Source organism: Delphinus delphis, chromosome 3 (genome assembly GCF_949987515.2).
Source record: "Delphinus delphis chromosome 3, mDelDel1.2, whole genome shotgun sequence".
NCBI classification, from domain to species: Eukaryota; Metazoa; Chordata; class Mammalia; order Artiodactyla; family Delphinidae; genus Delphinus; species Delphinus delphis.
The window spans coordinates 142,739,486-142,767,442 of NC_082685.1; the positions used below are offsets into that span (position 1 = coordinate 142,739,486).

The window sequence follows — 27,957 nt, forward strand, 5'->3', positions numbered from 1 at the left end:
TCCAAACTTTTAATCTAGTAAATGGAAACTAATTATTGCCTGAATTATTATGTGTTACAGGTGTCTTTGGGATATTATTTTAAAAAAACATTCTGAAAGGGAAATATTTTTATTTGCAATTAACATAAAATAGTACTTTATTTCATGTAGGATATTAAATATACAGTAGGTATATTTGAGCTGTGCATTTGATCTAGAATCAGAAAGGGACTGAGTCTTTGGTTCTGTCAAGAACAATACAGAAGGAGAAATTAACTCTGAGTTGACATTAATGTCTATAGCTTATTTTCTGGTTTACCATGTGAAATGCCAAATATATGGTTAAGAATATATCTAAGTAGAAAACAAAGATTAGAATAACCTATGTTCTTGGAGTATAGTGAAATGGATACATTCAGAAATTAGTCATAGAACTGTAAACTAGTACACTGTAAAGTTCCAAAAGCTTTTCGGAAGTCTGTCAAGAGTCATAAAAATATTTACCAAGGATCACTCCCCTCAAGTTTTACAGTGTACAGTACATGGTCGTATGTGGCAAATAAGAGGTCCTAGGTCTACTCTCAGAAATACTGAAAATCACCTAGTTACCATTCTTCAATGAAAGGAATCAGCAATACTTGGAGAAATGGCTGATTCCAGGGCTGGCACAAGGAAAGTAAAAGATGAGTCTGAAACATCTTGGGCCACAAAGTCCTCAAGGAAAGATGGGAAGATATCAAAAAGATACAAAAGGCAGTTTAAAGGGGCTCCCACTGGTCAAATCTAGTTCAATTTGAGTGCTACAATAATGACAGCAACAAATGATAATCTATCAAATACAACAGGAATGGTAATATTCCATTAAATGGTAGTATTATATTAATGGTAATTTCTTGCTTTTCATAGCTGTACTGTGGATATTTAAGTGAGAGTTCTTGTTCGTAGAAAACATACACAAAGCAGTGGTTCTCAAACTTCAGCATTCAACAGAATCACCTGGAGGGTCTGTTAAACCAGACTGCTTGTCCCCACCACCAGAGCTTCTGATTCAGTAGTTCCAGAGAGAGTCCTGAGAATTTGCATTTCTAACAAGTTCCTAGGTGATGTAAAAGTTGGTGCTGCTTGTCCAGGGAATCACACTTTGAAATTCAGGGGTCATGGGGGCATCCTGTCTGCTCAAAATGGTTCAGAAGAAAATAAAAATGCATATACAGATACATATGCGTGTGTATTTTGAAAAAGAATGATAAAGCAAATGTCAACCAGTAAGGGATCTGGGTGAAAGATTAATGGGAACTTTTTGTACTAGTCTTAAAACTTTTCTGTAAGTTTAAAATTATTTCAAAATACAAACTATAGTAACAAGAAAAAAAAATTAGAGGCGTTTGTCATGGCCAGCAATGGATATGGTTATGGACATTAAAAAAAGAAAAAAGAGTAGAAAGAAAATGAAAACATTGTGCATGGTATGATTAGAGATTATTTACCTATCAATTTTCTTAAGTAACTTTTAGTATTACTACCATCTCGTCCATAGTTTAAAAAAAAAAAAAAAGGTATTGTTAAACCAAATAGAAAAATAGCATCATACATTCATAACAGTAGTTCACAAAAAGAAAGTAAATTAAGGATTATATAAATCATCTGAAAGTTCCTATTACACATAATTCACCCTACGGTATAAATTTTCTCAGTGGAGCTTTTGAAAAAGCCCATTTTTAGGAGTAACATTTTATTCTGAATCTACAAAATAAAATGCAACACTAACAGAAGAATATCTAAAAAAAGTACTTAACTATTACTTATCCCCCAAATTCAAATTCTTTATCTCAATACCTGTTTTAAAATTCGTTCTATAGACCCTTGATCCATTTTGCTTGTAACAGCATCTTTCCTCAGTCGTGCAGCAACAGTTCCAAGGTAATCAAGAGATGCCACTCTTAAAGCCATCTCTGTTGACTTGTTACTGAATTGATGAACCTACACATGAAAAATAATTTTCTTTTAATTTAACCGATTTATACTATTTTTAATAGCAACTTATAAGTACCAAATCTATGTTGTATTATTTGAAAGTTAAACACTTTTTTCCCCTGTGATATTGTTCCACAAAGTAATTTTTTTTAAAAATATTATTCTATTTTATTTTTTTGGTTTCACCCCAGAGCGTATGGGATCTTAGTTCCCAGACCAGGGACTGAACCCAGGCCACGGCAGTGAAAGCCCAGGATCCTAACCACTAGGCCACCAGGAAACTCCCAGTAATTGCCTTTTGAGTTTCTGGAATTTTTAACATTTTCATTAAAAAAAAAAAAAAATATATATATATATATATATATATATATAAAATTAAACCTTCCTAAGAACACAGTCACTTTCTTTAAATGTAGGCTAAACTCTATAAAATGGGATTATTACTGAGTAAGAATTTGTTAGGCTGGAATTCTGATGCCTATGAAAAATTATCTTGGTTTCAGAATAGTATTAAGTTTTCCAGCTGACAAAAAGTAAGGTCCCAAAAACTTTGTAACAATTGCACAAGTCCAAATGTAGTCTAAAGATAAAAAGAAAAATCACAATAGTATTTCTTTGCATTTCCCTAATACAATATTCCATTAGGACTAAAACGTGTCATGTTTTTAGAAATACTCTTAAAGATGACAGAGTTCACATTAATCAGTTTCATGCTTTGAAATGAATTAACTACAATAACTTATGACTCAGTGTTGAGATGCTTTTAACTAACAATACCTCCAAACAAAACAAAACAAAACAAAAAACAACAACAAAAAAAAGTTTTTTAAAGCACTGTTATCTTATGTAATGAAATGAAAGCACCGAAAGTCACAACATTTCAAAGTTTCTACGAGGTACTGACAGTATTGTGTACAGTTATGCACATGCAAAAATAGAGATGCAATGGTCATATTTCCTTACACATTTTTAAAGAATTCATCATCTGTGAATCAGAGTACATCCTCATTATGTTGTCTTCTAGTAATCTAATAATCTTTAAATGCTATACTCTTACCAACAGTCTCCCTAACAAACTAAGGAGTAGTTCAGCAGCTGGCCATTCAGGCTTATTGACTGTTGAAAGAAGGTCTTGAACAAAATTTTCAAATAGTGGTCTGTAATCTTCTTCACCTTGCTTACTACCACATCTGTTCAAAGATAAATAATGGAAAGGCTGTGAATTTAGGTGACATGTTCACCAATATGACTAAAACTTTGTTAACTAAGTTTTCCTCTTCTCTCACATCTAAACATGGTATAAGAGAGTACATTAAATAAAATATGGTTTAAAATGAATCTGTTTCTCAATCTTCATTTTTTCCCCCTACTACAGGGAATTCATTTATTGACATTAACATAATTTTCTGGTAAGTGTAACACATTTTAAATAATGACCACTGTTTTTCTATGAGATTACTATAAATTCTTATGAAAGCTAAGGAAACCTCTCTCCCCAAACTTTCCTATTCAATTAGAAACTTCCAAAATTCACAGAAAAAAAATTATAGAATTTCAATCTAGAACTTTAACTTTGGAAGTTCAACATATGAGCGAGTTTATAAAATTTTAGATTTTTAATATTCTAATTTCCTCATTTTAAAGATAAGGAAATCAGGGGTCAGGGAGATATAGTCAAGGTTCAGATTATGGCAGGAAGTTGGATTAATCTTTTACATAAAATAAATGAACTATTCTCTATATGGCGAAAATAAAAATCAGATTATGTTAATTTTACTCACTTTTTAAGGAAGATGGAAAGGAAGTTTTGGGCTGTTCGCATGGCTGTTTCATAAGAATTGGTAATGACAACATCTTGGTCAACCTAGATTGAGAAAAATGAATTTATACAGATATAAGAAATAACCTACAAGTTATTTCAGTTGCTATTGCCATGTTATTACTGAATATAGGGGCAATACATTTAAATACTAAAAATCTTAACTATTAGATATAAAAAGAGAAGCTACAATTAGCATACTAAATATATTTCAATACTTCATAAAAACTAAATTAAAATATTGATAAGAGTTCATTTTTATTTATTAAAATATGTTAAGAGTGACAAATGTGTTTAACAAATGAAATATCAACAGTTGTTTATCATGATCAGAACAGTTCTGATTGAAAATATCAACACAAAAAGAATTTCAAAAAAAATTCCAAGCTCAAAGTTTATGGAATGCTAGAATACTAAAAAAATTCAACTCCTTCATTATAAATTTAAAGACCAGGATATAAATAGTTAATTCAAAGTTGTGGAAACCCGAAAAGTGAATAAATATATGAAAAAGTTCACTAGTAACCAGAAAAATGCAAAATAAAACATGGTATCATTTCATACTAACCAGACTAGGCAAAATCAAAATGTAAGAATGTAAACTAGAACACCACTTTAGTGAGAAAACTGACAAGTTCCAGTGAAGTTAAAAGTGCATGTACACTATGATTTAATATTCTATTTCTAAGTATATCTAGAGAAACTTTTGCTTCAAGTTGTTGTATGTCATATATGATGTGTTTAACCTAAATCAAAAAGAATCTAGCATTAGTTACATGTATTAAAAACAATGGTGAGTGAAAAAATTAGCTGTAAATATGTCACTATATCATTTATGTAAATTAAAAAATTCTGCATCAAATTTATACAGATAAATAAATAAATAAATGGACGAAGATAAACATTCACCAATGGTAAGGAAAAAACTAAAAAGAGAACAGTGAGATTAGGAGAAGGGGAGAACAACAGGGACCTCAACATTTTTGATATTCATTTTATACCTTATTAACCAGTCACTTTATTATTTATTACTATACACACAGCCACGACTATAACAGAATTAGGAAATAAAATTATCCCTCTTTCTTTTGAACTTCTTTGAGGTAAAACTATAAAACTTGGAAAAATTTTAAGTGTTGATGGGTAAGAGCTACAAAACCAAAAGCAAATCTTAGCTATGAGTTATTCAATAGTGAGGGCATAAACTCATTTTCTGCATAAATTTAACATTAATTATATTAACGATTATTTACTGTATGTGATTATAGATACTACATATTATAATTATAATATTATTCACTTTCACATTCAATATCTCACTTGAGTCTTACAACTTGTAATAGTAGGCTTGTTAGGTATTATCATCCCCATTTTATAGCTGAAGAAACAAACTCAGAGTAAAATGATTTGTATGTTTCATGACTGGTGGATATAATAGTCAGGACAAGAACGCAAGTCTCCTAAAACTTAGTTTAATGCTCTACAAGGATCTGCAAGCCCAGTCATGAAGCCCTAATTAAGAACTTCAGTTTTATAAGAATGGCAGAGAATATAGTTGCTTCCTCCTACAAAAATACACAGTTATAAAACTTACAAATGACTCCTTACTTTTTTATTTGAGTCCTCTTCTGAATTAGAGTCCTTCTCTGATGATGGTAAGTGTACCACACACTGAATTAGTTGTAAAACCAGTGCTGTAACCATCTGAATATACATAGGCTCTCCATCCATATCACTACTGTTTAACCTTTAATGGAGAAGAAAATATTTAAATCTTACAGAGTATGAAGAGAATTTCATTTTACATGTCATCTATGATCTGAAAGTTTCAGGATGCTTTCTTTACCAATATTTCTAGGCATTGTCTTTACTGCTTATAATAGTATCCTTAAGTCTAATTATTTCTAACTTCTCAAAAAACCAACTAAATGCGTATGCATAGATAATTAAAATAGTCAAAGGAAAAATGCAGTATTTAATATAAAATTCTATACTTTATATACGTACTGCAGATTGAACAATTATAACAAAAAATATCAATATTTTTCAAAATGATTTTTAAAATGAGAAGTCTTCAGGATTTCCCAATGCCCAGGCATTCTGGTATTCATTTTCTTATTAAAATCTGCTACATAGTCAGCTCCTGATCATATGTTAGAGTATGAGTGACATAGAATATAAAATAATCTATGTTATAGAATATTTTATGACATAGAATATAAAAAATCAAATTTTAAATCTTTTTGTTTAAAAAATAGTTAAAAACGTAAGAATTCCTTTAGATGTTGATAGCTTTTCTTCAGGTTTTAATGGACAATAGATGTTTATCAATACACAGTCTAAAAAATTAATATAAAAACAATTATTTTACAGAAGACAGCCTTCAAAGCAATCTAAATATAACCCTATATGCTAGGTCAACACATTTAATCAGCCAGGAATATTATAATGATAGTTATGAAAATCATGATGATTACCTATGCCAACAAAGGCAATAATGCTGACCACAGCAGTGGATAACATTCCTTAGTTACTCTGTGCTTAGTGATTAAGAGCGTTTAATTGTCATGTCTATTTTCTATACTTCTGTTAGAGTAATTTTTCAGCTCTCTTTTAAAAATATTATGTAATGACTTACTACTGTATAAAGGATTAAGTTCAAGTTCCTTCGTAAGGCTTATAAAATCCTTGAACTGCCTCTGACTCTGGAGCCGTATTTCCTATTGCTCTTCTCACAGGCCAATAGTTCTTAACCAGGGATGATTTTGCCCTTCAGAGAACATTTGCCAGTGTCTAGTGAAAATTCTGGTAATTGTAATTTGAAAAGGTGCATTTCTTTTGGTATCTATTAGGTAGAGGTCAAGGATGCTGCTAAGCATCTTACTATGTACAGGACAGCACTGCAAAAAAGTATTATCTGGCCCCAAATGTCAATAACGCCAAGACTGAAAATCCTTGCCACAGATCTTTACACTTGAGAATCACTGAACTTTTAAGTCTCTAAAATGTGCATTGTTATTTCTCACACCTACGGTATTCTTCACGCTGTTCTGAGACTGAATTGCCTCTCTTTTATTTGATCATCAAAATAAAAATCAGACAGAAATGATAAAGAATTAAAATATGATGGCTACAGTACAATGGAGTTCTTCATTATACTCAGACTTTGCTATAGTTAGTTACCTGAAGTTCCTTAAGCTCCTCTTGCTGGTAGGTAATCTTGCAAGTGAAGTAAAAATTTCTTCCAAAATTAACTGCCTATGTTTTTCATATCTTGAGAATACCTATTTAGTAATTATAAGATTCCAAATTTAGTTTGTTATAATTATTTGAAAATAAACAAAAATGATACTATACCATGTGATAAAAAATATTATCTGCCATTCAGAATGAAAATGTTTTCATCATCTTCGATGGCAATGACTTAATTTGCTCAACTTTTCTATCATTAATTATGACATTCTTGTAGAAGTCATAGTATGCTAGTTTCATCTAGAGGAATATGATATCTTGGGTTTGAAACGTAAGCCAAGATTTAAATGATTTAAAATAATTGATTTTATAGTAAATATTAAGGAATTAACTGAAATATTTTTAAATATTTAGAAGTGTTTGAAATCTAAGGCATACTAAAATAGTCCTCACAGAAAACTCAAATCTGCATTAGTTTTTGCACATTTGGATTGAAGGATACCACTGTTATTTTTCTGAGAGATAACTAAAAATGTGAAGTGATTATACTTACTGCAGTGACTAACTTAATGGCACACAATTGTAATTCACTGACATTTTCCACAAAAAATGGTGTTATTCCCATTGATGATACCTGCACAGACACAGACAGTAATCAGTACACATCTGTAAGAGATTTCAGTAACATTCTGCCTTACTAAATCCCAAAGCATTCATAAACTTCTGGAAAACAACGAGAGCATTTTCTTTTCCCTCATCAATCAGCACCTAGTTTTTCCTTTTGTTCCCTTTCACCCTCAAGCAAATTAGCACAGACCTTCCTTCATAGCTGCCATTCCTCTGATTTCTAACTTCTGGATTGATAAATGTCACAGGAATGTAAAAAACAAAAAAAGTTCACTGTTCTGGAAGAAGTATCCTCACACATTTTAAAGGAAATGATCATTTATCTTTCAAATAATTTACAGTTTAGAATTTATACTACATTCACCTGTCTTCTGCCCCAAACGTTTCTTTTTAAAACTTCCCTAGGCTCTTATTTCTTCCATTTAGATATAAAATACTCTGAATGGAAAAAATTAACATAGTGCTGGTATTATTGAGTGAGCGAGGTTATACTGAACTCAATTAGGTCCCTTATTCTCCTTTATTTTTTTGGTCTAGAAATATGGAAAATGCTTGAAAAAAACTTACCTGAAGAATTGTTGTGTCTGTAAGAAGCTGTATTTCTAGTAGTTCTGATAAGCTGCTAACAATGTCACAAACTTTATTATAAAGCATTACTATTACTCTTTGCTTATGGGTAGAACATTTAGCCCGTTTTGCCTTTGAACTTAACAAGCCTCCTAAAATGAAAAAAAAATCAAAACAAGGAATATATCAACTTTTAATAATGTTTATTAAAAAATAATAAAACCGCTTTCTGAATTAAAAGAACACACCTTTTTTCCCCCCCTATATAAAAATACAACCTGGCAAATAAAGCTGTCTATTTATTAAAAGAGAAAATTATTCTTTAGGGAATATTCAGTTAGAAAGTCAACATTCTTATAACAGATAATTCATGGTACATTTCAGTGGCTATTAAATTCTTGTATCTTAAGGATTACTTTATTTCTATTTTTTTCCACTGACTGGAGCAGGATATTAAGATTATATTTCCCTTGAAATCAACTTGCAATAATTAAACAACAGGTAATTAATGGTAGGTATTCGTGATCCAAGTTTGCCCTCCTCTTAAAATGTATACATGTTAACATACATGACTCATTTATAAAGATTATAAATAAGAGAAAGAATTATATATCTTTAATCAATCCATTTTGTAGATAGTATTTTGGGTAAAATTTGGGGGAAGTGATAAATGGAACCAGAAGCTACTATTACCTAGGAAAATCTCAGACCAGTAGAAATTACTTCTTATTATATGTAAATAGTTGCTAAAGAAATTATTACTGAACAAGTACTGGATTAAAACAAGTTCTATATTCTAGTCAAATGTAAGCCAGTGTTTATTACAATTTATATAATCAAACAATTTCGGTGCCATTTTAAGTCACTGCATTCTGACCCATCCGACGTGGTAAAATTATATAACAGGTAATTTTGATATTATACTAAAAAAACTATCAGTATAAAAGGGCAAACTAACCTCCATGAGGATCTAATCTGTAAACAGGATCATACTGAGGATAAAGTGTATTCTGCAAATGAAATTTAGTGTACTGTATAACTCTTTCGATTACATCCTCAATATATACAGCTTTTGGCATGTTAGGGGATGTCATAATGTTGATAGTTGTAAGACAGGCATCTGCTGATTTTGTCACTCTCTCCATAATAAGGTCTCTCCATAACCTTTCTTCTTCTTCAGTATCATTATTCTATAAAACAGTACATTGTTAATGAAATGGAAATAAACACATTTATAGGTTAAATATTTTTAAAAAATTATAATATATTTGATTTTCACGGTTGAAAACTTGGTGAGAGTTATGGTGTGTGTATGTATATTTAAAGAAATCAGGAATGAAGTACAAATACTTATATTACATTAAGTATGATTTGTTTCAATGTTTTCAAACATAATGTACTCTTATCTCCTAATTTCACCACTAAATGACATTCCAATCACAAACTTATAGTTATGTTTATCTTTTGTGTAATTTATTCAAATCTACGATTTTAGTTAAAGATCATAATTATACATAAATCATTTTGTGTTTGGGGTTAAAAACATTATGATAATATTAAAGCTTTTTAGTTCTGCTTGCTCTTGTGAGAGCAAATAAAAATTAACAACAAAGGATAGACCCTTATTTAAAAGTAGTAAAATGTTATCGACTCAAATCACTCCTAATAACTGTTTTTCAACAATACTGTATTTTTGAAACTGAGACTAAAAAGTGGTGATTATGTAGACTACTGAAAACATAATTTATTTTCTAAAATAGATTATTCAACAACTGACAGACTATATTTTAATTTACACATCAGCAACCTGCATTACAATTGGGAAAAAGTGCTTTAAATCTTACTTTTAAAGTGAAAATTCTTCTATCACATCCTTAGTTATGAAATATCAACTTTATGTTCTAGGAATACTTGTGTATGCATGCTATTCAAAGCTTATAACATTGGGAAAAGGAATAAATAAAATATAATATTTGTAAAACACAGAAGGGCTTTCTAAATCACTCATGCCTAAAAACTCTCTTTCATTTTACTACTTACATACCTACTTAAAAAAATAAAGTAACTTTTCTTTGATATTGAAATTGCTGTTTCGAAGAGTCAGTTTAGGAGGCTCATCACTCATATCAAACATTAAGGCTTAAATGCAACACACTAAATAGTGCTAAGGTTTTCAGGAATGAAAATAATTTCATTAAAACTGACTCAGCCAGTTCTCCAGAACTGTAGATTCTTGATATTTACCACAATTTCTTGCCAAAGTGTTTTAAATAAAACGTGTAGACTAAAAATGTAGTATATTGCCACTATAGGTCCTCTAATCCCTTAGTTTCTATGATTCAAAAACTAATTTAATAAGGGCATTGGAAAAATATGGATATATTTAATAAAGCATAGAAATACCACCTGACATTATTTCTCTACATTTTTAAATTCCATGTAGATCACTTAGCACTCCTGTGGCTTCTGCAAACATATCAAGAACATTTCCCTCACGAGATATAATCCAATGCACGTGCTAAATACATATAGTATATATGTACATATGAGAATGGAAGTATTATCTACCAAAACTGTTAACAGTGGTTGCTCCTGGATGAAAATGGAACCTTTCTGTTTTTTGTGTTTTGAAAATTTTCTATAATACACTACTTTTGTAATCAGTCATTTAAAAATAAAGAAATTTCATTAACTCAAAACATTCCCAGATCCTTATCTCTTACATTAAATTCCAATAAGAATTAGTGTTTGAATTCATTAATGTTAGACACCAAGATCAATTCAAATGCACATATGATTTTGAAAGTCTGCTATAATGCTAGGAAGGTAGATCCCAGTTCATAAATCATTATACCACATTGCCACTGCTTTTGATAAAACACACTAAAATGTAACGACAGTTGCAGTTAACATTTATTGAGAACTTATAATGTGCCAGACATTGTTAAGCAGGTTACATGAATTAATTTATTTAATATCCTTTCAACAACCATTTGAGCTACATATAAAAACAATACATAAGGATTAACATTTTAGGATACATTAGGAAATCACCATAAGGTTTCCAACTATTTATTTCTCCAGGGAAGTTCAAGGAAAAGAATTACTACCTACTAACATTTTATAAATGAAAAGACATTTTAAACACTCATCCACTTACAAAAGGAAGAGCATAATGTAAGATTAAAGAATGGTCTTTTGAATTGAATGAATTTACATCTGTTACTATTCTTATTTATATCAAATCTGTGAATTGATAATGTGTAACATTAATTTTAAACAGCTAAAAATCCAATTCTAACTGCAAGGCTAAATGTGAACTAGTAAATGTGGTAACAAGCTCAAATTAATGAAATTTGGAATTTTCTCTATAAATCAAAGTTCCATATGAAAAATGTTACATCTTAACAATAGAAAGGGTAAAATTAACAACATGGATCTTAAACTTACATGATTTAACAAAGTGGAGAGCTTTGACCCATCTTGAATATTCTTCTCCAAGATATTTAGGACTTTCACAGTTTTGTCAGTGGAAAGCTAAAATTGAAGCATACATTCTTTCATCAATCATTGGTAAATGTAATAAATTATTCAAGAACTATTCTGTACAATTATTCCCTTTGGCCAATGGAATATACAGCATTAACACCCTCTTAAAGAGTGGAAACATAAAACTTTCCTACTTAGATCCTCTACTAAAATCTGATTATGTAGAGAACTTAATTACTTGTTTTTGAAAGACAGATAGCAAACACAGAATGGGCACATATGTATGTTACTAACTCAAATCTTACCACATAGCTACTTAAGACTGAATTTGTTCTGATGTCTGGCCCCTTGCTCTCAAGAAACTGACACTGAACATGCATATGAACACACAGGCACAAACACACACTCTCTAAACATTTCATCTGTTGAATTAATTATAACATGGTTTCCCCACTACAATGTTATTTAGCGGGTGTCTTAAAATCCCAGGTAATATTTTGAATAACAGAAGCCTGAATCTGAGAATGATAAAAGTTACAAATGTGATAACACTGCTTTATTTGGTAGAAATTTTTCTTATTTTTAAAATATGTTTCATTTCTTACAAATAATGTTTCCTATATTTAAAAACTTAATAGTTGATTTAGAGGTTCTGCGAGGAAGCAACTGTTACTCATTCCCTTGACTGAATAGGTCTCCTTTTAGACTCTTATCATGCAGCTAGGACACTTACTGGAATCAGCCAGAAGAGTCAAATGGGAGCATCAACAAAATAACCTGACATTAAGTACATTTTGATTATTCGTATGCTGGCTTACAGAAAAAATTTCCTCCAAATATTGCTTTAGATAATTTCACAACAGATTAAACTACTGAGACTTTTGGTAAACTGTCCATGCTTTGAAAATATTCAGCAAATTCACCTTTTGAAATAGAAATATTAGCTACATGTAACTATAGAACTTATGAAATAAAACCTAAGATTGGCATTGGCACTTCAGAAAACTGAAGCCATATTCCTGTATACAAAAGAAATCAACATATTCCTCATTGCACACAGTAATAGCAATGTGAACTAATAGTACATTAATTCTTGGTTAATTATGTGATATGTCTGTATAGCTTTAAAAACCAAACTCAAGGAACCTTTGTGCACTGTTGGTAGGAATGTAAATTGGTGCTGCCACTATGGAAAACCGGTATGGAGGCTCCGCAAAAAAATAAAAATAGAACTACCATATAATCAAACAATTCCACTTCTGGGTACATATCTGAAGAAAACAAAAACACTAATTCATAAGCTATATGCACCCCCATGTTCAGTAGAGCATTATTTACAATAGCTAAGACATGGAAGCAACCAAAGTGTCCACTCCACTGGTAGATGAATGGATAAAGAAAATGTGGTGTGTGTGTGTCTGTGTGTGTGTGTGTGTCTGTGTGTGTGTGTATTCAGCCATGAAAAAGAAGGAAATCTTGCCATTTGCAACAACATGGATGGAACTTGATGGCATTATGCTAAGAGAAGTCAGACAGAGAAAGATAAATGCCATTATGATCTCACCTATATGTGGAATCTAAAAAAAAAGAATTCATAGATATAAAGAACACATTGGTGGTTGCTAAAGGTGGGAAGTGGGGGTGGGTGAAGTTGGTGAAGGTGGTCAAAAGGTACAAATTTCCAGTTATGAGATAAGTACGTCCTGGGAATATGATGTACAGCACAGTGACTATAGGTAATAATACTGCAGTTTATATTTGCAAGTTGCTAAGAGAATACAACTTAAAGGTCTCATCATAAGAAAAAATCTGTAACTATGTGTGGTGACGATGTTAACTAGATTTACCGTTGTATCATTTTGCAATACATACAAATATTGAATTGTTACCTTGTACACCTGAAACTAATATAAATGAATACAAAATGAGTAAGTGATTATATCTTAACTTTGGAAAAAAACATTAAAATATTTCCCAGTCTACTTTAAAACTCAATAAATAAGTTTAATTTGTTGAGAGGATAAATTCTTCAGGTAAATATAGTCTTCTATTAATTCTTTTACTATTCCTGGAGAACAAATCATTATCTCTACATTATAGACTAAGAAACTTAAGACTTAAGAGTAGATAATTGTGTATAAGAGGAGACTGATTAGAAGATGAGGAGAGAGGATTTGTCTTGAAATTATATTTGCATAGCAATCATGCAGTGGTTTAGGGGGTGACTGGTAGCTCATAAAGATTATGGGAAGCTAGCCCTTGATGCTGTCACTATTGTTTAAAGTTATTATTAATGAAAAAATATTCTGCTATTCCATTAGTGTAATGAGACTACTCAGCAACAGAGAGCTCAGAGGAAAGACAACTCACGAAAGTCATTATAAAGCCTACAGCAATGAGGTTCTGTACTTATTAACAATTAATGTGTTAACAGACATAGAGAACAGACTTGTGGTTGCCAAGGGGGTGGGGGAGTGGGGAAGGGAAGGACTGGGAGTTTGGGATTAGCAGATGCAAACTATTATATATAGGATGGATAAACAACAAGGTATATAGCACACGGAACTATATTCAATATCCTGTGATAAACTATAATGGAAAAGAATCTGAAAAAGAATATATATAGATGTATAACTGAATCACTTTGCTGTACAGCAGAAATTAACACATTGTAAATCAACTATACTTCAATAAATAAACTAAAAAAAATCCCAACAATTAATGTGTTAAAACCGTGGCTTTACTCTTTCACCAATGTAAATGGCTAAAGGAAATGTCAAAGAAAAATTTAGTGTATTTCTGCATTTAAATAATCTAAATATGTGAGACAATGAAAAAACAAACAGTGACAAAAATCCAGGACTGTGCCTCTTTCAATGCAAAAATGATTTTCTTTAGAATGATTGCAGAATATTTCTTGGATTCAAGCTTTGTTGTTTTTTTTTTTTTTTTTTTTTTTTGTGGTACGCGGGCCTCTCACTGTTGTGGCCTCTCCTGTTGCGGAGCACAGGCTCCGGACACACAGGCTCAGCAGCCATGGGTCACGGACCCAGCTGCTCCACGGCATGTGGGATCTTCCCGGACCCGGGGCATGAACCCGTGTCCCCTGCATCGGCAGGCGGATTCTCAACCACTGCGCCACCAGGGAAGCCCTGTTTTTTTTTTTTTTTTTTCTTTTTTCTATGAAATAATTCTGGGAACTTCCCTGGTGGCACAGTGGTTAAGAATCTGCCTGCCAATGCAGGGGACACAGGTTTGATCTCTGGTCTGGGAAGATCCCACATGCTGTGGAGCAACTAAGCTGTGTGCCACAACTACTGAGCCTGCGCTCTAGAGCTCGAGAGCCACAACTACTGAAGCCCACGCGCCTAGAGCCCGCGCTCCTCAACAAGAGAAGCCAGTGCAATGAGAAGCCTGTGCACCACAAGGAAGACCCAATGCAGCCAAAAATAAATAAATACAATAAATAAATATATTTTAAAAAAATAAATAATAATTCTGTTACACTCTCAGAAGGCAACCGTGAATTTTCTTTTCATCATTACTTTATGTAAACTTTGCAATTTACCTTTAAAACTTTAATTTCAATTAAGTAAAGTTATAAATTTTACTTTAGTAGATACCTTATCCATTATACCCATTGCTTTAATTTTAGCAGATTCACTGCCAAGTTCGTTAAGTTGATGTTTTCCTAACAGCAGTTCCTGAGGAATTTCATCATCATCACCTGAAAAACCAATCCAAACATACACAGTTTAGGTAAAAGAAACAGCTCAAAATAGTAAGCTTTATTTCTTAATAATTTCTGGATATACAAACAGATATAAACAAACTAAAATAACATCCTAGGACGCCTCTGTAAACCTCAAGCAAACCCTGAATGAAAGGGGACAGAGGTTAAAATTAGAGCTCTGACTAAGATGGGAAGATGAGATATCTTATCTTTACTACTTTATGACCCTTCTCAACCAAACTCTCTGCCCCAGGAGGCTGACCTGTATGGACTACATCAACAGTCTCCCATGCCCTCTGGCTTCTGTTTGGGTTCAGCCAGTGGGTTGCCCTGTCAGAAGATCAAAGAGGAGGAGAGTGAGGTCAGGGTATTTATATCCCTGACTCCTTCCTTGCAAGGTCTGCTCAAGCTGCTTATGTCCTCTGACCAAAAGATTACTTCTTTTTTCACGGCAACCTATTCTACAACTTTTTTTCCTTTTCCTATTGACTGAGTTCTGTTGATTTCACTTTACCCTTGTTCCTTTGGGTGTAAGGATGGTAAAAGTTCGAAGTCTGGGTTTTGGCTGTATTCTGCCCCAATCTTTGTAATCAGTCTCTTTGTAAATAACTCCTTCTCAAATTATCCTAATTTGAGAGTGCCATATGACTTCCTGTTGGGATCTTAAATGACATGGAAGACAGTTTCCCAGCACAGAATTGTAAAGTTTTAGAAATGATGAGATAGATACTTCAAATAATGGGGAAATGCATTAATGATACTTAGGCAAGTAACTGTCACAAAAACAAATACTTTTAAAATAAAGGGTAATATACCTTTTAATGCATTTTCAAATAGATGTACTAATATCAGAATTATTGTACGCCATCTAGCTGTTGTATAAATTAGTGTTTGTATCTACTGAAAGTGGCATAAAATTGTTGAGAGTAGCTCTAAACACTGTAAGCAGTGTTTTTTTATAAGCCTAACACCTTTAGATCTATAGATATGACCTTTACATATTACCGTAAATGTAATATTACATTAATCCTACTGTATTGATTGCTTTTCTATTTTGTTTTCCATATTAGATTCTGTATTACTTAAAGCCAGAGGTTGGGGTATTTATCTCTGCACCTCTTGCACTTAACATACTACTGACAAACAGCAATTATTTAATAAATACTGGCTTTTAGAATAAATTAAATATGTTCCTATTTCTACATCTTTACTCATATTAGTACCCGTCTTATCTAGGGCCCATTCAAGTTTCATCTGCATAAAGGCTTTACTAATTACTCTAACCTACTGCGGTAGCTGCACTCTCAGGACTCTTAAAAAAACACTATCAACACTTAACTAATTTAATACTTGATTTTTATACCAAAGTTTTCAGTTACTTGATAACACAGACTAGACTTGACTCCACAGCTAGGTTTCAAGTTTCTTAAGAGCACAGACCATGCCTCTGTACTCTGTATCCACTAGAGTAACTGGCAGAAAGCTTAACACATAGGTAAATAAATATATCTTAAATTCAGTTTATATTTAGAGGTAAACAAATATATTTTAAAATGATTTTACCAAATGCAGTAAAATCCATATCTTCTAAATTATCCAAAATATTCTCTATTGAGGCTGTGAATCTCTTAAAAGTTGAAGAATCCATCATTTCTGGAACAGAGGGAAAAAAATCCAAAACTTATTATCCACATTCCAAGTAGAAAACTGAAGTCGAAGACTATGAATAAAGACAAACTAAAATGTTACCTTCAGGTGTTAATTTTGGTTCATAAGCTTTCCGCTTCTTCTGTTTTTCTTTTTTCTTCATTTTTCTAGCAACTGAAATGAACAAAAAGAAATACTGAAATGCAGTAATTACAACTTAAAATATATGTATTTGTTTCACTTTCTTCCTGAACATTAAATACTTTAACAATAATCATTGCCAATCCAAACTTTTGTCTTGATTAAAAATTAGTTATTAGTCCATAAAAAAGGTATAAAAATTCTTCAAAGTTAAAGCCCTAAATTTAAAATCAGCTTATGTAAGAAATCCGTTGACACTGATGAATTACCCTCACTAAGGCTGGGAGGAGGAGAATAATCTTCCATGTCAGAATCTGACGGGCTTCGGTTTCGATAACGACCACCTGAACTCCTTCTTCCTTCATGAGAATGGCCACTTCTCCTATGATCCCCAGAGCTTCTTCTGTCACGCTCTTCATATTCCCAAGCTTTATCATCATCTTTTTTATGTCGTTTCCTAGAGGCTAGAAGCAAATCCCCATGACAAATAATTTACCTCATTTAAAAGACTATTAAAACTTGTACTTTAAAATGAATTACATGGAAGAAAAAATCTTCATTGTGGGGGTCTAGGAAATTCTGAATCATTCTGTTTAAGCAGAAATATAAATTGTGGTACAGAAATGGTATCACTTATTTTAGCATTTATCTAGATTTAGAAAATTTTACATGAAATGGGTTTGCTAATAAATGTAGATAGGAATGTTCTGGGAATTAAACCACAGTGCTCATTTCAAAGAGGTATTCAGTGAGTCAGTAAAGATAATATCTAAACTTCAGGGTTAATTAAGACATATAAAACAAACTTTATCTAGAGTTTGGATAAAAACCAGAAACACCTTTAAGCATTTGGATTGTTAATGGGGAGTGGGGTTTGGAGGAAAAGTAAACTTTTGAGAAAGTGTTACAGAATGTGGGTAACCACGCATACTGTCAATTAACAGCCAAGTTAAGCCCACAACTCAGCTATAAATTCAACAAACTCTGATAACCTAACATTGCAAACTACAAAGACAGAATAAACCTGTATAGTTGTAAATACTCACATACTGAATTCAGTTCTCCAACAATATACTTGCTTAAACCCAAGGAGACAACTTGTGAGCTTATGCATGCTAGGTAAGCATATTTATGTATGTTACCTTCAATCCCTTCCCCATTCTTCCAGAGGTATAAGCATTCTGCTAAAATCATCAGTACTGACAGGAGCCTCTAGGCAGAACTGGCAAACAGATCTCATCTGACACATCAACTCTGATCAACTGGTAGTAGCTGCCTAAAGCATAATGTTGAGAATAATTCTGAGCCCTGAGACAAAGCACTCTATTTCAGCAAGAAAGACTGATTAGAAATGCCTGTCCAGTGAGAACTGGAGGGAATACAAGTGAAAAATATTTACTATACCTGCTCTAGAGTATAAGCACTACCACGTTAAAACCAGGATAGAGAACTGATATGTTCTACATCTTGGGATCATACACTGGTTGTTGGAGTGACCACTTGTTGCTGACAGTGAATTACTTTCTAGTCTGTTAATCTGAATCTGACTCCCTTGCTTTCTTGTGACTCGCTTCTATTCTGAATCCTTAACTATGACAAATACCCAAGTATTTAAGACAAAACTCTTGTTTGAGTCCCTAGTCCCCTACTTGGCTTAAGATTTAAGGATGCCAACCTTTGGCCCATGCACTCTATGCTTATGCCGATGTCCTTCTGTGTGGGTAATCAATGTCTATACCTTGGCTAATCTTACCTTTATATGCTGCCCTAGTTATTCCTATTCAAGAATCTACTGACAGCATGGCAAAGATAATTTTGTTTCCTCTTCTTTGTGGTCATAGGTTTGGCATAGCAAGAGGACGAATGTAAACGGATGTATTTAAATCTTCAGTGATTTTCTTCATAATTAGGCAAAAATTTGACTATGAAATATATGAAGGAGAGGGAGGATTTCCCCCCTTTTATGATTAGTGCGCCCTGGAACATTCTCTTAGTGAGGGGTTGTCTCATATACTAATAAAAGTAGGTGTGTATGCATATGTCAGAGAAACAGGTCGTTTATGTATAGCATTCACTAAACGTTTTTTCAACAAGTACCGAAATACCTACTTTGAGGAATAACAACTAACAAGCAAACTTGTTCAGAAAGTAGTATTCTATGACCTCAAATATGACCTAGTTAGTCTTTTTGAATTTTAATTAATTTCATAAGAAATTTATTTCAATCCTTTAATTCTATGAGTAGAAAATGCTTGAAAAACCTTATGGTTAGCAAGTACATACAATATGCTGTATCGGTGGTAATTTTTATAGGTCTTGGAGATTTTTTTTTCACATTCATTAAACTAAGCAATTTGAAAAAAAAGGAATGGCAAATTAAGGAAAAAAAGAAACACAACTTCTATGATACACTGTATGCTGCAATAAGGTTCTATCAGGATCCCAATTCATTATGACTCGTCTGTTCATTCTCTATATGTCTTGTTACCCTGGAAGAAGCAGGGGAAGAATTCAACAGAGAGGTATGTAAAATATGACTTAGGTGTTTTCCACCCTAACCCTTTCCAAATTTCACCTGTATGTCTCTTTAGCTTCTTCTATCTCCCCTCCTCCTTCCCCAGCAACCCAGAGACTTTGTAATTGTGCTATGACTATCCAAATCTTTGTGGCCGAACTTTCAAAGTTAACCCTCAATAGTTCCCCCTATCTTTCAACAAAACTATTTCCGTAGTTTTAGATTTTTAGGAAACCAGTTTGATTAAATTGCAATAAAATTTTGTTTCAAAAAGGTCTCTCTCTCTCAAATCAGGATAATGCTTGCTACTATGTTCTCATAATATTTTTACATTTTGTATTGTACTCTATTTTTATTACATTATTTTTGGTGTGGTATAATGGTTATTTGGTTGTTTATGTCAGCTTCTTTCATCACTCATTTCAGTGGCCTCAGAGTCAACTTTTCTATAGTTACTTGTACAGAAATAAACCCCCCCAAACCAGGGAACTATATTCTAAGGTCTCTTGAAAAACCCAGAGAAACTTCCCTTTTTCCTAGCAGGGGCTGAAGCTAAGGTTCCTTAACTAATATTAGCTTTCAATATTTTGGGGCATAGATCCATGGCTTTTAAGATGTAATTATGTGCTCCCGTAAGATGAGACAATATCTCTCATCATAGAAAGCAAAGAACAGAGGTTGCAATGAGGACAAACATGAGGCATGTGTGGCTCTCTCCTCTATTTTACATTTGGTGGGCTTTTCTGATTATGCTACCCTTTTTACTTAACTGTGAGGTAGCTACAAAATTCTCATCAGCTTAGCAATGCAGGCAGCCACTCTCAATTAACTGGAGTTGAAGTGTGATTTGAAATCAGTCTGCAATTAAGGAACTCCTTTTTAGTTATTCCTTTTAGAAATGGGTGAGGTATCAGGGGAAAGGAAGGAAAGTGAAGCAGAGGCATGTATACAAAGGGGAGTGAGTTTCTAGGACACCAGATCTCCTTACTCTTCTCTCTTTCCAGATCATATGTTCCCGTATGAACAAAATGTTTGATTATAATAAAAATATTAGCTTTAGCCATTGAAATATACTGCATGTAAATACATCTCATGATAATACAAATTATAACACTTATACATATAATTAAATGTCAGATTAATTTTGCCATATTTTATTTCAATTTTAAAACTTTGTTCAGACTTGTTCAGTATTCATAATCTACTGCTCATAGCTCAAGAGCTCACAATTTTGAGAAGATCAGAGTAAACGAACATAGATTAAAAACTCTGGAGGTGAAGGGCTTCCATCAGCGATATACATTTTAAAATGGCAGCATGCATCTGTCCTTCCTGCCCTTGCTTGTCACACCTCAATCTACGGACACTAGGTGGAAAAGGTAGAACACACTGGTAGTCTTCCCACTTCTTTTGGTCATAATGACTAAGTCAGTTGGCACACAAGTGAAGATCTCCCATAGTCTGTTTCCACTGAATGCCGTTTAAGTCAAACAAGGTTGCTGACCCCTCTTGGCTAGGCTCAATTCTCTTGCTCCAGTAGAAGGAAGATAGGGATAAAAGAGAAGAACTTTTTCAGTGGACCAGTAGGAAGACAGGCGAGGTATAGCAAGTCTAGTGCAAAGACAGGTGATCACAGTGTTGTAGAGAGGTAGCTGTGTAGTGAAGAAGCCAGCTCTGGAAAACAGTGAAACAAGGGAGGAATTCCAGGACACAGCTGGGCAAAAAGGAGAAGCCAGGTCCAAACCACACAGATAATTGGCAATGTGGCTAATCCATTCATAATTTAGTGATAGTATGGTTTAAAATATTTCTTCATCTGGCTATCTCCTACGTGTCCTTCAAGACTCAACTCAAGTGTCACCTCTTCCAGTAAGCGTTCTCTGAACCCCAGTATAATTTTGATGCCAATCCAATGTGCTCCCACAGCACCCTGGATTTACTATTATCATTGCACTCTTCTCACTGTACTACAATTGTTTACATATTTCCCCCATTAGACTGAAGGCTCTTCAAAGATAGGGGCCACATCCTATTTGTTATATTTTTATTCTCACTGCCTAGCAGATAGTAGGAGCTCAATAAATGTTTGCTAAATGCATATAGAGGCATACTTGTGTTATCTGACACTAATTATAACTCATTAAAAATTTTTTTCTTGGTGCCAACTGATCTCATCTTTCACACATTTTTAAGTACAAAGAAAAAAACTTGCTATACTATATTATGATCACGGTACTCTTGCTAACCCCCCAAAATTATAAATGAAACAAACATATCAATCTGCTTTTTAATTCTAAAGTAATAATAAAGTTATATACTTACATTCAAAAGCTTCTTCACTATCATTATCTTCATCTGAACTGATTTCAGCATATTTTGGTTTTTCATTAACTGTGCTACGCTTGCGTTTATTCATTTTCACACGTTCACAAAGTGGCATGGTGGATTCAATTTCTGCCAGGAGTTCGGGGGGTAATTCTTTTAACACTGATTGATCTATACTACCTATTAATAAAAGGTAAGAAAAAATATAAATCTGAAGATAAAAGGGAAATTTTAACTAAATTAAGCACAATGAAATATTAATATTTATGTAAGTTTTCTAAGTCACTTTTGTATTTTAATAAGACACGTTCATATTTACAACTGTAACAGTCTTAATCCTAAACTGATAATGCAGCTTTTAATACATATATCATCATATAGCAACTTTTAAAATACATACTTATTATCATAGCAACGGAGGGTAGTTATATCATCAATTTTTACTACAATTAGTGCCTTCATTTGTCTGCATTGACTAAAAACTTTCTGAAACTAGAGATCCACTTGCATTATCAGGTGTATTTGTAGTCGGGGGTACATCTCACATTCTTGGTAGCACCCAAATTTGTTTTATAGAGGTCTGGAGCAGTTAGTTTGAAAGCAATGCTATCCATCAGTACAGATGAGAAGAGTTGGAAGACACTTATCACCTCATTCTCTTCTACTTAACACTTGCTTCTCATCCGCTATCATCCTGGTGGCCCTGTGCCGTGGCTGTGACAAGAGCTTTATATGCTTTTACCCATCACTGTCTATTTGAGAGGCACGGTAATGCCTTTACTGTTACGGAAAATTTCCTCAAACAGATAAACCAAAATATGCATTTAACTGAACATAACAGGAACATGAAAGGCAAGATAAATGGAAAACAATACTTTAATATATAAATGTCAATAACTGAAAAGAGTAAATTCAAGCCTGTTATGAAATAAATTCATATTTTTCCATGAAAGAGTAAAGACAGGATAAACATATATCAACAAAATATAATTAGAACTACTAACATAATATTAACTATTTAATCCTACACACATATACACAAACACACAAACAGCTGCTATGAAGAAATAAATCCATAACATCCTGTTGAGAGCTTAAAAATAAAGCAGAACTAGAAAAAGTTATTTATTCAGGATAATTTGTCCTTGATGCCTAAAGATGACGATTTAAACTTAACCATGCAAATCTTTGAGTGGAAGTATAAAAATGATGTCTTACCTGCTAAATTTTAAGAACTGGGAGCAAAGAGTACCTTAGTGGTTTACAGCAGGAAGTATTAGTAACTATAATCAACATTAAGACTATAACATTCAAATGATAATAAAGAATAAAAATAAATAATTCCAAAAATAAATGGGTACTGATTAAGACAATTTAAAAGCCTCAAGAATATACAATACTAATAATATAAGAATATGAAACATAAATTATTAATCTCAAATGAAGAATAATCCTTTTTTTATTCATCATGAAACTTTTATTCAACATCATGGAGTTATTTCAGTAACTGTTAACCTCTATTCTTCTAAGGACACCCACAGCAACAATTTTACCCAACAAAGACGTAACATTCGTGACTAGTAATATTCCAAAGACTTCATTGCTTGGAATTGTGACATATTCATGTTGAGTTTAACTTATCTGTGTCATTTTCAAATCATGTTACATTTCTTTGTTCTGTCTTTCTTAATTTAACTGTATCTTATCAGTGAGCTCCACTTTTTAGAATATTATTAGAGGTAAAAAATCAACTTTAGCTTTGGATCTTCAACCCCCCAAGGTAAACACACTCTTCATCTCATTTAGAAGTCCTTAATGCTCTGAGCACCTCTAACTAACTAAATATGTGGTTTTTTGATGGAAGGATCATATCTTCTAGTATGTATCTTCCCCTTTCCACATGACCTACAATATTAAGTATGTATATATAGATGGTCAATAAATGATTTCTGACTCTTTGGTTCACAATTACTTATGTTCACTTACAGATGTACTTCCTGTATAATTTCAGAATTGCTATATTTTATACAAATGAAGACAGTTCCAAATTTTTTTTAATGGAAATTCTTTTTTGTACTACATGAAACATAACCTTTTGGAGTCTATAAATATGGATAACCCAAAGTATTTGGCTTTTAGTTCACCATGAGATTTTTTTTTTAAGAAGCAGATTTACCTAATTGTTATGTTCTGCTTAAATTTCCATTCACAAAGATATGCTGACTTGATAAAATATCAAGACCTGAAGAGGAGGTCTTAATTTAAGGAAAGAGGGGATCAGGTAGACTACACCCTCTAGAAGAAAAGGATCAAGAAATAACTGAAAGGTATGTTTTTTTGTGATGGTTCAGGATAAAAAGAAATGATGTATAATGAGATAATCATGTTTAAAGTTGTCATAATTTTGGTAAAGAGGCAGAAATCCTAAGCATTAGCTAGAAGCTTGTTCAGGATTATTTTTTTTTTTTTAATTTAAAAAGAAAGACTAGTTATTCATTTGTGGCTATGGAGCAGTCATCAGGGTCAAATTTGAAGCTATTCTCTTCCTGACGGTCTTTGAGAAATACTCCTGAAACTAATGTAAATCATCATTATATAATCACTATATAAAGAATGCTGTAACCTAAGAACTGGCAAGTCTCCCTTTAAGTTTTAGCCAGCAATTTTTCAAGTTGCAGATTGTGACCCATAAGCAAGTTGTGGAATCAGTTTTGTAGGTGTTGACTAGCAATATGTTTAAAATGAAAGAGAAGATGTTAGTGTTATGCCTGTAGTAAAGGTAGGTGTTGTTATTATGTGTTTGTATGTGCATATTAGGTCACAACATGCATCTTATTTGTCTTAGGTCACAATCAAACTTTATGGTTGCCATGTTTCTCAAAACAGGAATCAATTCAAATTGAAAAGGTCCTTCTAACTTAATCTACCCAATGTTTCTTTTTTTCTTTTTTTTTTGGCCATGCCAGGCAGCTTGGGGGATTTTAGTTCCCTGACCAGGGATTGAACCCATGCCCCCTGCAACGGAAGCGTGGAGCCCTAACCACAGGACCGCCAGGGAATTCCCAGCCCATTGTTTCTTAAACTACAGGTTCAGTGAAAAATAAACTATAATTTAAATAATATACTCAAATCAAAGTGATTCTACTCATTATAAGCTGACAGAATATTCACTACCTTAAGTTGATAGAATATTCACTACCTTATGTTGATAGAATATTCACTACCTTGTATCAGAGAACTTAATTATCTACATTTTTAAGTCTGATATAAAAGTTGCCAATACTACACTTTTGAAGCCCTGTTACAATAAAACCTTGGATACTCAGAAATTACTCTTTTAATTATTTTTTATGTAAACCTTTCTAAAAAAGCACTTTATGCATCTTTTTTTAACAAGACAGGTTTCTTGACTCATGATCATCATTGAAAAGATCAAGTTTTCCACTTTGCTTTACATGGCAATGCCTTTAGGAGTTAACTGCTATGCATAAGACTGTGTGAAATGATATAAAATGATCTATGCTTTCCTTCTGAGTTCTGTAGGTCTGCTTGCAATTTGCTGAAATGTGTACACTCAGATTCTGCTAACAGTGTAGATAGAATATATAACACACAGCAAATGGTGTTCAAATCCTTCAACCCATTTATACCATCCTTGGAAATTTATTCCAAGGAAATTGTATAACAAAAGGTTCTATGAAGAAAGATGTTTAGATCAGTTTCATCTATTGTAATATCAAAATGTCCAACAACAGGGGAACACAGTGGAAGAGTAAATCATATTAAGTATAATTATGAACAATGTTAGTACAGAGATAGTAAATGTAAAGAAAACAGAATGCAAAATGATAGGTATACTACATTGCACCTTTGTAAAAGATATTTGTAACAGGAGTTGAAGGAAATGAATGCTAATATTATACCAACTTGAGATGAATTTTCCTAAAGAAATAAAAGTTATATTTTATGGAAACAAGAAAAAGGTCAATGATTATTTGTGAGGGATTAGGAGGTATTTCATGAACACAGTGGGTTTTCAACAGAGATGAGGTGGACTGAGGTAGAGGATGGAGAACAGGGGACAAGCACTAGGAACTGGTAGCCCTTTTACAGCATTCCAGCTCTGTCTGCTCTGGACAGAGCATGATATTCAATAGGGAGAAAAAGTAGGTAAGCCCATGAAAGTAGGTAGGGTTTAGATGTTACAGTCTTTTTGAGGAGGGACAGAATCAGAATGTACTTTAGAAATGTTACTCTAGCAGTAATTTGTGGGATGGACTGGAAGGGGAAAGACATTAGAAAGGAAATCTTCTAAAAGATATTCAATATGTCTCGGGAAAAAAGTAAGTAGATGCCATGAATTTAACCATTTTTGAAAAGTGGTAATGTTACTATTATATACTTATCATGCCAAACTTTAGAAAGGAATATTTAGCTCAAAATAATATTAACTATTTAACATGTTTAAGATCACGAAGAAACCAGAAAATATGAAATCAAGGACAACAAAATTCACTGTTGACATCTGTTATTTAAATATTTTAATCAATTTGATCAAGTATTAAACTATGTTTATTAGCTATTCAATTAACTACTATTAAATTAGGTTGAATACGTAGGGAATTTTAGCAACATTTATTTTATAATATGCTAGAAAAACATTTTCTAACAACACTAGGAATGGCATATTTCCTGATTATGTTTTTACTACTAATGGCTGTAAAACAATGTTTAATTTTAACTAATCTACTCTTACCTTACTTCTGCCACATTGTACTCTAAATTAGCCAAATGTTTAACTTCTCTAAACTTGTAGTGCTTTTTCCTTCTGCCCTTGTGCTAAAAACACATGTGATTCCTTATTCCTCTGGATTCATATACACCTTTTTCTTAAGAATATTACACTGTCACTGTATCTTTAGTTACCCATATTCTCCATGAGATCATAAGCTTGATAAAGTCACAGACTTGTGTTCCAGTTTGCATCATCTAGCAGAACGCATGGGATGTTGAAGATGGCCATAAATATTTATTGAATGATTAGTGTAATCATTAGAATAAATTTATGAGATTTTTCAAGAAATTTTTCCAATTGAAAATTCTTTTTTAAACCCTGAAAGCAGTTCTTAGTTGTTCTACATTGACAATTACAGAGAAGTTATCCACAAAATGAAAAGATGGGAGAGAAGATTTCATAATTGACATGCAACAAGTATAAAATATTTAAAGGTAATTTCAGCCTGTATACACTTGTTATATGTTTATATTTAATATATCAATTATATATTAATATACGAATAACATATATAATTCTACTACATAAAACTAAGTGCTCACAAATATTAAATATCCTGGCAAAAATATTATATTTGGCTAATTTCATACTACATTTATAAATATTGGATAAAAAATAGGAAAATAATTCAAAACTCTATCTAGATCAGTCTTTTTAATACTCAAATGATAGTGTGAAATACAAATTTTGAGTCTCATTTGCTACAGAATAAGGAATCTAGTTATCAGATGCACCTATATAAAATTTCAATTTTATATTTATATTATGTTCAGCAAACTAAAGCCTGTGAGTCAAATTTGCCCCATCACCTGTTTTTGTATATAAAGTTTCATTAGAATACACTGACACACAATCATTTACATATTGTCTATCCCTGCTTTCGTACTACAATGTTAGAGATAAGTGGCCTACAAAGCCTAACATATTTTACTATCTGGGCCTTTACACAAGAAGTTTGCCTACCCCCAATTTATATCCTGTTATACTTTATTCAATATGAAACAAAGTGCCACCCAGCCTGCAAGTGCAGTCACTATATAGGTATATTCTGCACAGTTTAGGCCACTGCAAATTGGTTTATTTAATGAAGACAAAATACCAAGGAGTTGGTTTAAAGCAACTGAAAGAACACTGTTACAAATGAAGAATGCACA

At 32.5% G+C, this 27,957-nt stretch overlaps 1 protein-coding gene across 5 annotated transcripts in view; it reads right to left on the bottom strand.

The window, feature by feature from the left end:
- The window catches only part of NIPBL (NIPBL cohesin loading factor), a 191,663-nt gene that overhangs the window by 51,700 nt on the left and 112,006 nt on the right, over positions 1–27,957 (bottom strand). For all 5 annotated transcript variants that reach the window (XM_060009584.1, XM_060009583.1, XM_060009581.1 and 2 more), the window contains 14 exons: positions 22,006–22,188; positions 17,438–17,632; positions 17,130–17,201; positions 16,944–17,033; positions 15,271–15,374; positions 11,609–11,695; positions 9,117–9,348; positions 8,159–8,310; positions 7,518–7,598; positions 6,956–7,056; positions 5,381–5,519; positions 3,735–3,817; positions 3,011–3,143; positions 1,816–1,959 (listed from right to left, as the gene is read on the bottom strand). In XM_060009584.1, coding sequence (XP_059865567.1) covers positions 1,816–1,959; positions 3,011–3,143; positions 3,735–3,817; positions 5,381–5,519; positions 6,956–7,056; positions 7,518–7,598; positions 8,159–8,310; positions 9,117–9,348; positions 11,609–11,695; positions 15,271–15,374; positions 16,944–17,033; positions 17,130–17,201; positions 17,438–17,632; positions 22,006–22,188 — 1,796 coding nt within the window. The remainder of the gene's footprint in view (positions 1–1,815; positions 1,960–3,010; positions 3,144–3,734; positions 3,818–5,380; positions 5,520–6,955; positions 7,057–7,517; positions 7,599–8,158; positions 8,311–9,116; positions 9,349–11,608; positions 11,696–15,270; positions 15,375–16,943; positions 17,034–17,129; positions 17,202–17,437; positions 17,633–22,005; positions 22,189–27,957) is intronic.